This window comes from Zophobas morio, unplaced genomic scaffold, assembly GCF_036711695.1.
Source record: "Zophobas morio isolate AGI-343-1 ecotype UQ-CSIRO unplaced genomic scaffold, CSIRO_AGI_Zmor_V1 ptg000006l, whole genome shotgun sequence".
Lineage (NCBI taxonomy): Eukaryota > Metazoa > Arthropoda > Insecta > Coleoptera > Tenebrionidae > Zophobas > Zophobas morio.
Window position 1 is genome coordinate 1,624,977 of NW_026972111.1, and position 14,980 is coordinate 1,639,956.

Genomic DNA, 14,980 nt, shown 5'->3' on the forward strand with positions numbered 1-14,980 from the left:
TCGGTGTTCATGGCATCCAAATGTTCATTTTGGACAGTTTTAGGTTTTCCTTTAAAAACCGTTGCTTCTTTCAAATGATCTGATAAAGTCCAATTCAGCCATAAAATCAGACGTCGAAATATACCAGGATTTCGTGATTCCCTACTTCAATCGGCGTAATATATGGCGATTTTTGTCGACCCTTGCCTTATGTGCCCGAATATTATTAATATAAGCGGTGTGTAGTTGTTTCCGAATGTCTGTATTACCGAGAAGATTATCCAAGAATATTTATCATACGTGTTCGCGCAGAAGGAAAATTAAAACCCGCAATAGTAACTCAATCCTCCAGAGCACCGTCGCAACGGGCTCAGAATCCAGTTGTATCAGGCGCATATCAGGCGGCTACGACGTGTAGTTTTCATAGCAACGGTGTAAACAAAACATCTAAATCAGCTCTTAATAGCTCCCCAAATAAGACATATAAAATTCGGCATCTATACTATAACGAAAGTATAATTATAATTTATTAAAGTTCAGGGGTGACTGGCAGATGTAATTAAAAAAATATGAATGTTTTCTAAACACAATGTTTGCCGAGAAACAGGGATACCATAAATAAAAGTTCGGTTTGAGAGGATTCAATACTCATCACGTCCATAGTGGTCGATTTCTAAGTATAGGTAACGTACATGTTTTGTTGGTTGCCTATCTCCAGAAAATGTGTCTTAGAGACAAAATGTATCTGTTAAGTGACGTCAGATACTTTTTTAGTTTCGTCCATGGTACAGGAAAACTTGGTATGATGTTGCGCATTTTGTGTGACGTCAGGTGGCTGTTATGACCGCTAACTTTAAATTCTGGCTTGTTGGATGTTTCTATTACCACTATCAACGAACGATGCCAACTTTTGAAAGCATGTTATTACTTATTAGCATGGCAAGAGCAATACAAGAAAAATCAAAGGTAACCAGGATTTTTGAAGATTTGTCAATTTGAAAAACTGAGTTGAATGTCACAGGCTTTCAAAAATTCAAGGTTGTCTTTTATCGTGTTTTTATTGCTACTATGATGATTTTTTTTCTTGCAGTCACTAGTAAAAATGTATATTCTGTGTATAAAAAGAAATATTTTTTTTATGTAACGGGTGTTCAATTGACAAATCAATTAGAGTAGGCTTACTCCGTGAAATATCGTTTGACACAAACGGCATGTCTGTTCATGGCCGACTAGTATAAAGATTATGGCCTGTCCAAGAGGTACGATACGTGTTGCCATCTATTAATAATTACACTTAATAATTTAGCAAAATTTTAATTTGACTTGACATTATAGGACTTCAAAACGTGTAATGGTGGTTTGTTTCGGTATGAATGCCTTTGTGCCTTTCAAAAAATGTTAATAATTCTTTTGTGGTTTTTGAATTATTAATAGATGGCAGCACGTATGGTACCTTTGGCATTCCTTTGGAGAGGCCATAATCTTTATACTAGTCGGCCATGGTCTGTTCTTATAACATATAGCATGTTAGAGGTTATGTTTCTGTCAAATGGAAGTTATAAGAACAGACATGCCGTTTGTGTCAAACGAAATTCCAACGCTTTCTCTAAATGATTTTTCAATTGAACACACATTACCAATCGTTGCTCAAAAACGATATTCAAAACTTGACAATTCTTTAGTTTTAGTTAGAAGGTAAATTTAATCCCTAAAGCAAAAACAGGGAATTTTGAAACATAGTTATTATGATTTTCTACTCCCACATTCTTTATTAGGTACTTTTACAGCTTTTTTCTTCGGTAAAAAAGCAGATTACAACATGTCAGGTTTTATATAAGTGTTCAATTAATCATTTTTATTGTTAAGATCGAAATTTGGTCCATTAATAGTTGAACAAGATAAAACAAGACTGTAATTATAATAAATTTAATAAACATGGCAGTACAGTTGTTACTAAAATCAGAAAAAAAAACAGATATGTTTCGAATATGTTTTTTAACATAATTCTACCACTATGTAAAGATATATATATATATATATATATATATATATATTTTACATTTTCACTAGGATACTTTTGTTTACATGTTTTATTTTCTTTCGGACTAGACTGATGGGAGGTTTTGACTATAGGTTCTCCTTCGATTCCTGCAAAGATATATTTATTAATAGATTCCAGTGTTTACAAACTATTATTAATAGAAATAACAATTTTGTAATAAAGAGTAAAATACTCATTTTTTTAATTTGAACTTAAAAATATACCTCTGCCAATTTCCAAAATCCCTAATATTTTTCATGCGTTTCGAAGACGATTCCCAACGCGGAAACCAAGTAGAAAAATCATGGATTATTTTGGTGATCCTTCCGAACTTCTTCATCAGAAAATTTGTCCAGACCAAGCCTCAAAACTTTATGTTGTGCACTTGTCACGTCAAAACCAAAAAACATTTGTCATGCTTTTCGAAGACGATTGTGAAATTTCATTTTTTTTTTTTTAATAGATTGTTGAACTCTTCTTCTAAAACAAACGTTTTAGAATGATTCCATTTCTTCGGAAGAAAAAATATTCGTCCAAACTCCGTTGAGACCATGTTTCTTCTGTCACAGATTTTGTACAACACAAAAGAAGGCGTTCTACATTTTTGGAATACTTTTCCGTGTATTACACTTGGAAGAAAAAAATCCCCCAGGGCGGTCTCCCAGTGTTATGACGACATGACTGGATGTTTATGAACTCTGTGAGAAATGTCGTTGATTGCTTAAAATTGGGTCGCTAATTGCTAAAGCTCCTAAGTACTTGGTCAATTTCCGGTGATTTGTCTGTCACTGAAAAAGTGTACATATATAATGAAATGATACAAAAATAGACTGACTAACAATAAGCAAAATTAATGGCAGATTTTACTTACACACAATAGAGAATCATCGAAACATTGTCCCATTTTGGTAATTTTAGTCTTGTATTCGAACTACAATCGTTACATCAATTTATAGAATTTTGATATTTGTGGGAATTTTCTATTTATTTTGTTACCTTCGTTATTTCGCAGCAATGTGTTGGATTTCGTAATATACTTAGAAAAGTAAATTATATAACTAAACTGAATTATTTATTTGCAACTAATAATTTAAGCTGTCCTGGAAGAAAGGGGTCCTGCAAAATTAAATTTTAATTTATTTTGTTTTCACAACAGACAACGTACCTAAAATTATCTCCCTTTCTTAGTAGTGGTATTGTCATTTCCTTGTGTTCAATAATATTCTTACAAATCGATTCAGGAAATTTGTAGATAATACTAAACGGTACCATGCATCGCGTTCTTTTTATTCAATAATAGAGAAAACACAATTATTATGTATGCTTTTCACAAAAATTTTGTTTTATCGGTGATTGTAAGCAACATTAATAACGTCCAAAAATTAAGGTGCAATTAAATTTAACATTTTTAGCTACAGAGATGATAATCGATTACAATTTTTTATTGGAGTTACAAATTAGTTGAAATTAGGGAATATTTTGTAATCACTCGTGACCAGAAGACCAAGCAAAAGTAATGAAGTGATGTAGAAAAATTTTCAATAAGTAAATATAACGTTTTATTTGTCAGTTAACGTGGCAACTTATAATCAAGGATACTGGAATGAGTGACTACATTTGTCCGGGTAGACCATAAGTTTGAATCGTTTTATATGTCCCAAATATTTAAATTAGTGCTATTTACTTTCAAAATAAAACATATAGCTATTATTTTTCCGGATAACAATTTACAGACGTTAAATTACTATTTAAATTAATTAAAAACTTCGGAATAAACTGCACTTTTTTTTCAGATTCCTTAGGATATAACTAGGTTAGTTTTTAGACATTGTTTTTCATGCCTCGTCCAGTTTAATGATACACGATTTTCAAACAAGAACATTCTGTTTACTATATTAAAGTGCATCTGGACAGTTTGGGGAAGTTTATTCCTTCTTTCCTTCTAAAGGAATCATGCCCGGTTTGAGCGCCGGCTTTTGTTAAATATTCTACAATTTTTTGGTGACCTTTTTCGGAAGCTATGTCGAGTGGTGTTCGACCGTCATTAAGAGTGCGATTGATTTCGGCTCCGACTGTCGCCAAGTATTCGACAACTTTTTCGTGACCTTGGTATGAAGCTATGGAAAGTGGTGTCACACCGTCTTTATTGGCGCGATTGATTTCGGCTCCGACTGTCGTCAAGTATTCGACAACTTTTTCGTGACCGTTTTGTGAAGCTATGTAAAGTGGTGTTTGACCGTTATTCATAGCGCGATTGATTTCGGCGTCGACTGTCGCCAAATATTTGACAACTATTTCGTGGCCTTGGGCGGAAGCTATGTAAAGTGGTGTCGCACCTACAATGTTAGCGCAATTGATTTCGGCGCCGACTGTCGCCAAGTATTCGACAACTTTTTCGCGGCCTTTTGCGGAAGCTATGTAAAGTGGTGTCGCACCGTCAATGTTAGTGCGATTGATTTCGGCGCCGACGGTCGCCAAGTATTCGACAACATTTTCGTGGCCTTGGGCGGAAGCTATGTGAAGTGGCGTTGCACCGTTATACCAAGCGCGATTGATTTCGGCGCCGACTGTCGCCAAGCATTCGACAACTTTTTCGTGACCGTTCAAAGAAGCTATATGAAGTGGTGTAACACCGTTTTTTTCAGAGCGATTGATTTCGGCGCCGACTGTCGCCAAGTATTCGACTACTTTTTCGTGGCCTTGGGCGGAAGCTATGTGAAGTGGCGTTACACCGTTATTCTCAGCGCGATTGATTTCGCCGCCGACTGTCGCCAAATGTTCGACAACTTTTTCGTGGCCTTGGGCGGAAGCTATGTAAAGTGGTGTCGCACCGTCATTCGTAGCGCGATTGATTTCGGCACCAACTGTTGTCAAGTATTCGACAACTTTTTCGTGACCTTTTTCTGAAGCTATGTAAAGTGGTGTCGCACCGTCATTGTTAGCGCCATTAATATCGGCGCCGACTGTCACCAAGTAATCTACAACTCTTTCGTGACCACTTTGTGAAGCTATGTGAAGTGGTGTCCAACCGTCATTTTGGGTGCGATTGATTTCGGCGCCGACTGTCGTCAAGTATTCGACAACTTTTTCGTGACCTTGGTATGAAGCTATGTAAAGTGGTGTCCCACCTACAATGTCAGCGCGATTAATTTCGGCGCCGACTGTCGCCAAGTATTCGACAACTTTTTCGTGACCTTGGTATGAAGCTATGTAAAGTGGTGTCCCACCTACAATGTCAGCGCGATTAATTTCGGCGCCGACTGTCGCCAAGTATTCGACAACTTTTTCGTGACCTTTTGCGGAAGCTATGTAAAGTGGTGTCGCACCGTCAATGTTAGTGCGATTGATTTCAGCCCCGACTGTCGCCAAGTATTTGACAACTTTTTCGTGGCCTTGGGCGGAAGCTATGTGAAGTGGCGTTGCACCTTTATTCTCAGCGCGATTGATTTCGGCGCCGACTGTCGCCAAGCATTCGACAACTTTTTCGTGACCTTTTGCGGAAGCTATGTAAAGTGGTGTCGCACCGTTAATGTTAGTGCGATTGATTTCAGCGCCGACTGTCGCCAAGTATTCGACAACTTTTTCGTGGCCTTGGACGGCAGCTATGTGAAGTGGCGTTACACCGTTATTCTCAGCGCGATTGATTTCGGCGCCGACTGTCGTCAGGCATTCGACAACTTTTTCGTGACCGTTTTGTGAAGCTACGTAAAGTGGTGTAAAACCCTGGTTATCAGCGCAATTGATTTCGGCGCCGACTGTCGCCAAGTATTCGACAACTTTTTCGTGGCCTTGGGCGGAAGCTATGAGAAGTGATGTCCAACCCTCATTATCAGCGCGATTGATTTCGGCGCCGACTGTCGCCAAGTATTCGACAACTTTTTCGTGGCCATTTGCGGAAGCTGTGTAAAGTGGTGTCGCACCTACAATGTCAGCGCGATTCATTTCGGCGCCGACTGTCGCCAAGTATTCGACAACTTTTTCGTGGCCCTGAGCGGAAGCTATGTGAAGTGGCGTTGCACCGTTATTCTCAGCACGATTGATTTCGGCGCCGACTGTCGCCAAGTATTCGACAACTTTTTCGTGACCTTCTCCGCAAGCTGTGAGAAGTGGTGTGAAACCGTTTTCTTTAGCGCAATTAATTTCGGCGCCGACTCTCGTCAAGCATTGGACAACTTTTTCGTGACCCTTTTGTGAAGCGATGTAAAGCGGTGTCGCACCGTCATTTTTAGCGTGATTGATTTCGGCGCCAACTGTCGCCAAGTATTCGACAACTTTTTCGTGACCGCTGAAGGAAGCTGTGTAAAGTGGTGTCGCACCTACAATGTCAGCGCGATTGATTTCGGCGCCGACTGTCGCCAAGTATTCGACAACTTTTTCGTGGCCCTGAGCGGAAGCTATGTGAAGTGGCGTTGCACCGTTATTCTCAGCACGATTGATTTCGGCGCCGACTGTCGCCAAGTATTCGACAACTTTTTCGTGACCTTCTCCGCAAGCTATGAGAAGTGGTGTGAAACCGTTTTTTTTAGCGCAATTAATTTCGGCGCCGACTGTCGCCAAGTATTCGACAACTTTTTCGTGGCCATTTGCGGAAGCTGTGTAAAGTGGTGTCGCACCTACAATGTCAGCGCGATTGATTTCGGCGCCGACTGTCGTCAAGCATTCGACAACTTTTTCATGACCGTTTTGTGAAGCTATGTGAAGTGGTGTCCAGCCGTTTTTTTCAGCGCGATTGATTTCGGCGCCGACTGTCGCCAAGTATTCGACAACTTTTTCGTGGCCTTCGGCGGAAGCTCTGTAAAGTGGTGTCGCACCTACAATGTCAGCGCGATTGATTTCGGCGCCGACTGTCGCCAAGTATTCGACAACTTTTTCGTGGCCTTGGGCGGAAGCTATGTAAAGTGGTGTCGCACCGTCAATGTTAGTGCGATTGATTTCGGCGCCAACTGTCGCCAAGTATTCGACAACTTTTTCGTGGCCTTGGGCGGAAGCTATGTGAAGTGGCGTTGCACCGTTATTCTCAGCGCTATTGATTTCGGCGCCGACTGTCATCAAGTGTTTGACAACTTTTTCGTGACCGTTTTGTGAAGCTATGTGAAGTGGTGTCGCACCTTCGTTCTGAGCGCGATTGATTTGAGCTCCGACTGCCACCAAGTATTCGACAACTTTTTCGTGACCGTTTTGTGAAGCTATATAAAGTGGTGTCGCACCCTTATTTATTGCGCGATTGATGTCGGCGCCGACTGTCGCCAAGTATTCCACAATTTTATCGTGACCGTTTTGTGAAGCTACGAGAAGTGGTGTCACACCGTTTTCTTCAGCGCAATTGATTTCGGCGCCAACTGTCGCCAAGTATTCGACAACTCTTTCGTGACCTTCTTGGGAAGCTATGTGAAGTGGTGTCGCACCGTCAATGTTAGTGCGATTGATTTCGGCGCCGACTGTCGTCAAGTACTCGACAACTTTTTCGTGGCCATTTGCGGAAGCTATGTGAAGTGGCGTTGCACCGTTATTCTCAGCGCTATTGATTTCGGCGCCGACTGTCGTCAAGTGTTTGACAACTTTTTCGTGACCGTTTTGTGAAGCTATGTGAAGTGGTGTCCAACCGTTTTCTTCAGCGCAATTAATTTCGGCGCCGATTTTCGTCAAGCATTCCACAACTTTTTCGTGACCGTTTTGTGAAGCTATGTAAAGCGGTGTCTCACCCTTATTCATTGCGCGATTGATGTCGGCGCCGACTGTCGCCAAGTACTGGACAACTTTTTCGTGGCCATTTGCGGAAGCTATGTGAAGTGGCGTTGCACCGTTATTCTCAGCGCTATTGATTTCGGCGCCGACTGTCGTCAAGTGTTTGACAACTTTTTCGTGACCGTTTTGTGAAGCTATGTGAAGTGGTGTCCAACCGTTTTCTTCAGCGCAATTAATTTCGGCGCCGATTTTGGTCAAGCATTCCACAACTTTTTCGTGACCGTTTTGTGAAGCTATGTAAAGCGGTGTCTCACCCTTATTCATTGCGCGATTGATGTCGGCGCCGACTGTCGCCAAGTACTGGACAACTTTTTCGTGGCCATTTGCGGAAGCTATGTGAAGTGGCGTTGCACCGTTATTCTCAGCGCTATTGATTTCGGCGCCGACTGTCATCAAGTGTTTGACAACTTTTTCGTGACCGTTTTGTGAAGCTATGTGAAGTGGTGTCGCACCTTCGTTCTGAGCGCGATTGATTTGAGCTCCGACTGCCACCAAGTATTCGACAACTTTTTCGTGACCGTTTTGTGAAGCTATATAAAGTGGTGTCGCACCCTTATTTATTGCGCGATTGATGTCGGCGCCGACTGTCGCCAAGTATTCCACAATTTTATCGTGACCGTTTTGTGAAGCTACGAGAAGTGGTGTCACACCGTTTTCTTCAGCGCAATTGATTTCGGCGCCAACTGTCGCCAAGTATTCGACAACTCTTTCGTGACCGTTTTGTGAGGCTATGTGAAGTGGTGTCGCACCATCGTTCTGAGCGCGATTGATTTCAGCTCCGACTGTCGCCAAGTATTCGATAACTTTTTCGTGACCGTTTTGTGAAGCTATGTAAAGTGGTGTCTCACCCAATGTAGTAACAAAATTGATGTCGATACCAAATCTTACAAAATACTCAACGATTTTTAAATTACCATTTCGACAGGCCAGCCACAGAGGTGTTTCAGCATTTTCTGCAGTAATAATTTCTACTTCTCTCAAAAAACTGTGCAAGTCTTCCACTGTGAGGTGTTTACATAGGTTGCCGTAACCCAGTAAAGCAGAGTAATATATAACATTAATTAAGTCATCGCGAGATTGTCTAAATTCATCTTTTTTTGTTTGAAGTAATTCCAGTTGTGCTGCTAGGCTCTCACTTTTTAGGGCATAAAACAACGGAGTCGCATTTAACAACATATCACGTTCGCCAGAATCGTTCTTTCCTTGCAAATACGTCATCGTTTCAAAGTATATTTTGGTTTCGGGTTTTCTATCGAAATTGCTATTTTCGTGCACGATACACTTGTTCAGTACACGCGTTACATTTACACGCGGATGTCTTTGCCCCCATGATGATATCAAATGTAAGGCACTTCTGCCACCTCTATCTCTGCGATTTAAAATTTCGTCATCGTACAATTTAAGCAACTCGTAATGTTTATACAATACGGCAATGTGAGCTCTTGAGTTTTTAGCCAATAACATATCAAAAAAGAATCGGACGTTATTATACCTTGCGACAAACAACAGGTCACCAATTTGATCTTTAAAATTATTAATATTTTTTGAAAAGTATCTAGCAACTAGATATTCAGCGAACGAACTGTGCACAAAACGTGGAACGTCATTTTGAAAGTCATTTATAAGTCCCAGAGAGGCATAGCTTCGTAAAAGTTTTTGTGCGCATTTTTCGTAATTAATTTTCAGTCGTTGCAAAATTTCTTCACCAAATATTACTCTAAAGGACACACTTTCGTAATACTTTGAAGCTTTTCGTAATTTTTCACAGATTTCATATTCCAATTGGGGATTTTCTAAATCGTATCCTTTTTTGTATTTGTAAAAGTTATTAAATTTTTCCTGAATAAAATATTCGTAAAGGTCAGTCAAGACGAATGTGTTATCCATAAGTTTCAAATATTTTTCGCTATTTTCACGGAACAGATCGGTAAGCATGAATATTTGCAGAGGGATACCTAATATATCTATGTGTTCTACAATGGCAAAAAACGATTTGATTTTTTCGAGCGTTACGTCCATGCTGGTCTTTAAATTAAAAGATTCTAGACGTTTTCTGATATATTTTTCTTGTTCTCGTTCGTTGAATTGATTTATACTAAGTGACAACAAATTGAATTTTTTTTCTAGATTTGATTTTAAATGTCTTCTGCTTGTAACCCACTGACGGAACCCTTTTGTTGAAAGATGGAGAATTATATTTAAAGCGGCATTTAAATTATCATTTAAGATTTCATCGAGTGCGTCCCACACGTAAATTACGTTGTTTTCCTTTACACACATCTCGAAAAACATTAGGTCGAGTTTATTAAGCGACTCATATTTTTTATTTGTAATGAAATTTGTAAATAAATCTGAACAGTTATCTGTTTTAGAAAAATTGGGTTTGTGAAAAAATAAATTAACGTCCTTGGGACTGATCAAAACTGTCCAATTTTCGCGAGGACATTTATTTTTTAAGCTTTTCACTAACTCACTTTTACCGATTCCAGGATCTCCAATTATGAGATTGATGTTATAGTCTAAGCGAGAAGACCACAAGGCATTTTCTTCGGTAGGATATGCGTCAGGCAATTTGTAAGCCTCTACATCACTAACATCACCATTGCTACATAGCCATTCTAACTTTCCATCGTCCAAAATTTTAAAATAATGAAACTGTTTTGTTTTTTTGTGCTCGTCATAAATTTGTTGAAGTTCAGAATCATTATAGTGTCTAGTACCAACATAAACTTTGTTGGTAAAACTTGATTTATCAAACATAAATTTAAATTTGTTGTCGTTAAGATTAGAATTTAGTTGAATTTTTTTCCTGTTACCTACGTAATTTTTGTTAGCAAAATCCGGTTCATTAACGTTAAACTCATTGTTTGTTAAATTTTCGCCATTCTGATTTTTTTTCAATAAGAAGTTATTAATGTCAATTAATTCACATTTATCGAGTTTGCTTTTCACTTTACCTAAATTATTCGCGCAATTTAAAATAATAATTGTATTTTCGTGAACTTTTTCCAAATATGTATTATCAACAACATTTCGCGAAATATAGCGTTCTATATAAGGTTCAGGTAGTGTTTCATTTACCCCTCCTATTCGACATGTGCCGTTGACCATTTCGACAAGGTTATCAGTTGTAACATTTTTGAAAAAATCTTCATTACTGCCAAAAGATGTTACAAGATCAAGTTCGCCTTTTCCTTGAATCGAAATGGTAAAATTTTGCATTACATTTTTATGGATTTCGGGATGCAAACTCAAATTCGACAGATTTTGGAAGACGGAATTTTTCATCCATTCCTCATCTTTAGTTCCGCCAACCAAAACGAATTTTTTGTCGGGACACAGCTGTATTATATTTTTCATCTTTTCCCATTCACGTAAAATTAACGGACATTCGTCCATTAACCACAACAGTTGAGTGAACGCTTTGGGATCTACGGTGTCGATGTCGATGTCTTTAATATGTGCGAGAGTAGGTAGATATCTCCTTCTAACTTTATTTAATTCCTTAAAGTCAACAGTTTTTTCCTTTCCGACATCACCCCACAGTTGCTTAACCGTTTCGACTGATTCCTCTTCAATCACTGTCACATCAAAGAAGGAAATCGCCTCCCGAAAAATTTTCATTTTGTTATTAACTGGACCGAAAGATAGAGACTCAGTATGAGAGGACAGAAGGTGTAGCGCAAGAACCAGCTGCGTCCACTTTTTGTCTATCTTTTCTTTTTTCCCATCTTGGACGTTCCAGTCAGAAACTGTTTTGAGGAATTTACCGAATGTTTCGTCATCGGAACAATATGTAGTCTTGAATTTGTTAGCGGTTATTCTTTTTAGAGTATCACAATTTTCTTGGTCGGTATAGAGAAAAAACTTGCGAAAAAAATCCTGATATTCTTGAATTCTAGGATACTTTTCCACTGTCGATTGATCATCTACTATTTTAAACTGATAAACGTGACTAATATTTTCTGAAATGTCTGAGCTAACTTTTCTTTTAATAAGCTTGATGAAAAATTCTTCGCCCTCAAGTTGGAATGTTGCGTTGTCGGGAGGGTTAAACGGCCGGTTTGTGAACAAAATAAATTCATCTATTTTTTGCTTAATTTCTTGGTAACTTTTGAAGTACTTTCCAATACTGAAGTCTCCTTTTACGGTTCGCAAATTTTTTAGAGAGAGTCCTTTCCTCTCGGTATGTTTTAACTGCACCGCTTTAACCTGAATGTTGTCTCCTTCATCTGATGCAAGTTTAACAACCAGGTCATCAAACGCCCCAAAATTAACATCATTTGATGAAATGTGGAACGTTTTTACTCTGGGGTCGTTTAATAGTCTTAGTACGACATTGGCGAGAACCACATCTTCATAATCTCTGCCTTTGTCAGTTGTTCCTGGCCGTTTTTTAAAAGTCTGGAAAGGAATAGACGAACAACTGTTTTGAAAAGGAATTATTCAGTAATTATTGTGTTTGCATGAGCACAAAAATTATACACTGTAGTAGCATTTTTTTTTTTTTTTGTATTTTAATTGATCCCTAACAATATATCTATGTTATTCGATTTGTAATAATTTCTATTGTATGTGGAAGAATAGTTGTTTATTATATCTACAAGCCATTAAAGAGAATCTTTATATAAGATTTTCTGTTTTGAAACCTTTTAATTAACTTATTTGTATCACTTTAAACAATATCTTTATCATTTTATAAATATTTGAAATAAATATTTAAAATAATTTAATCGTCAAACAAATAAATCAACTTGATTAAATGAAAGTAAACCTTCTAGGGGTTTTGTGTCAAATTTCAGTCCCAGAACGTTTACTTTAATTTTAATCAAATTAACAAAGAGGCTCACAGAAAATTAAAAAACAAATCCGGAACGTTTACTTTTATTTTAGTCAAATTAAATACTCAGAAAAAATTAAAAAAACAAATAAATCAACCTAACCATGCTGATCTAATCTTATTCTCCGAGTATGATATAGATTGTTACGCAATTTTCAAAAATATAGGAGCTAATTCATTAATAGATCAGTTTTTCGGAACACCTTGATGGTGTGGTAAATGGAACTGATAGAGAGCAAGTGATGGTAACTATTAAAATGTTAACAAAACAAGACACCGACTTCGACGTATTGTCGGTTATAACATACACAAGTTTTAGACAAATATAAAAATGTGAATCTTAATTTAGTGAATAAAATTTATAACTCTTGATTGTTTCTTTCACTTTCCACAACAAATCGGGGACAACTGTTAATATCATGGCTTAAAATAAGTAAAGTGAAAGCAAAAAAAAAAAAAAATCACAAAATCGGTATACACAAAAAAAAAATAGTATTCGTTGATGTAGAATTTTAACAATGCACTTAAATAAAAATCACTGCACTGTTAGCAACCAAGTTCTATATACCTATATGTATAAATGAAAAAAACACTCACCTCAGTTGTCTCCATTTTTCAAATTTAAGTCACTAACAGAAGCCAGAGTTTTAACTACACAATTGTTTTTACACGAGCAAGAAAAAAACATCCTTTTATATATGGGCGGTAATAAATTCGTGATTTGTTTTTGATAAGATAATAAACAAATTTTTAATATCAGGTGACATATTTTCAATTACTTCTCTCAAACTGAAGTACTAGATAAATATGATCACTACAAATTTGAAATTCCGTTCTGAATTTGTTGTTCTGGAGCTTCTTCAAGGTCTCAAATTCTATGCGTCATCCTCTTAATACATATAAAATTTTACAACTTTTAAAAAATATTTCAAAAATTTGTCAAAATATACTCGAGTTTAAAATTTTCATAACAGTAAACAGTAATTTAAAATATTCCTAAATTGTAGATTACCTAAAAGTATCGCAACTGATTTTATCAAACATTCAATGTTCAAGTATTGCAGCCTCGATATAAATCCAGTATCACTCATGTGAAGAGGTTTGTTTTCGACCAGAGACAAAAATAAACCCTTAAAAGACAGTTTATATATTACAAGAAACGCAAATGGCTTCGATGTACTAAATTCACACTTCGACTGGTCGTTAGCAGAAATCTTATTTTTCTTTTATTTTCTTAAGGGATATTCAGATGTTTCTTTATTATTATTATTTTCTTGGTGGTTGTGTGTTCGCTGCTGCCATTTTTAAATGTTGTACAAGTGTATTTTCGTAAGATAATACGTCCGAATTTTAGACAGTGGCGGAATCTAGGTGATTATTGATTAAAGTATGACCTATAAAAACGTCTTCTTTAGTTTCAAATCAGTTTTCTTGGAAGTTATTCAAAGATTAAAATTCTGTACGACGTCAATTTAACATAAAATTGTCTATTGCTTTTAAATTGCTTTCAAAATTGTACTCGAAAGTAAAATTAAATATGAACATAGATTTCTATTTATTTTGCCATCTCATCCTATTTAATTTCGCGCTGATTTCAAAATTCATAGATTAGATAAAAACAGAAAAACCGACTTTCTCAGAATTTCGATGATCACGCTTTAATCTTGAAACCTATAGTGGAAAAATTTTTGTTGCTATAATTAAATAACTTTTCGGAAAATAAACTTGACGTAATTAAAACAGACTTGTCTCGTTCCAAAATCTAGAACGATGGTACAATGTACCATGGTCTTCTTGTACCCTGTCTAGAACTATATGAAAATGGTTCCAGTTATTAAGGTGTAAATAAACAACAGCAAAGGTATGCGCAAAACAGTGCACATTCACAGTGTAGAGATCATGATCTTCATACTGTATGTTCTTCACACAAGATTGCTAATAGTTCATTTATGGCAGTTAAATCAATCTAACATTCCCCCACTCTGGGAAAAGACAGTGGAATTCAGAATATCGTGGACTGAGGTACAGGGGATTATACATTTTTCCCTTTAGGCAGTTATCATCGTTATTATCATCATATCATCATCAGATCACCGAGATATTTTTTCGCAACGTGCACAGCTATATCACCGAGACCTATTTTCTCGCAACGCCAAAAATTACACTACCGAGACGCCCATACCTCGCAGCGCTGATTGAATATTTTTGTGTTTATTTATCTATCATGTGTTTTGTCTGGGATATGCTGCGGATAGTCCATGATATAAACACTCAAAAATAATTGTTTTAAGTGACCAACCATATTGATAAAGTGTGGCATAATTTAACATAATGTAAATGCTTTGTTTGATGTTTTAAAGATTTGAGGATTATGA

At 37.2% G+C, this 14,980-nt stretch overlaps 1 protein-coding gene across 2 annotated transcripts; it reads right to left on the bottom strand.

Annotated features, from left to right (window-relative positions):
* Positions 1-1,889: 1,889 nt before the first annotated feature.
* On the bottom strand, positions 1,890-13,262 carry LOC135123294 (uncharacterized). Of its 2 annotated transcripts, XM_064047817.1 has the most exons (6): positions 13,203-13,262; positions 3,186-12,169; positions 3,017-3,136; positions 2,892-2,951; positions 2,245-2,808; positions 1,890-2,127 (listed from the first exon to the last, which is right to left on the bottom strand). In XM_064047817.1, exons 1-2 carry the CDS (start codon positions 13,215-13,217, stop codon positions 3,911-3,913), a joined length of 8,274 nt encoding a protein of 2,757 aa, XP_063903887.1. In that variant the 5' UTR covers positions 13,218-13,262; the 3' UTR covers positions 1,890-2,127; positions 2,245-2,808; positions 2,892-2,951; positions 3,017-3,136; positions 3,186-3,910. The 2 variants fall into 2 exon arrangements, with proteins under 2 accessions (XP_063903887.1, XP_063903886.1); XM_064047816.1 differs by having other exon boundaries at positions 2,892-3,136.
* Between the last annotated feature and the right edge of the window lie 1,718 nt (positions 13,263-14,980).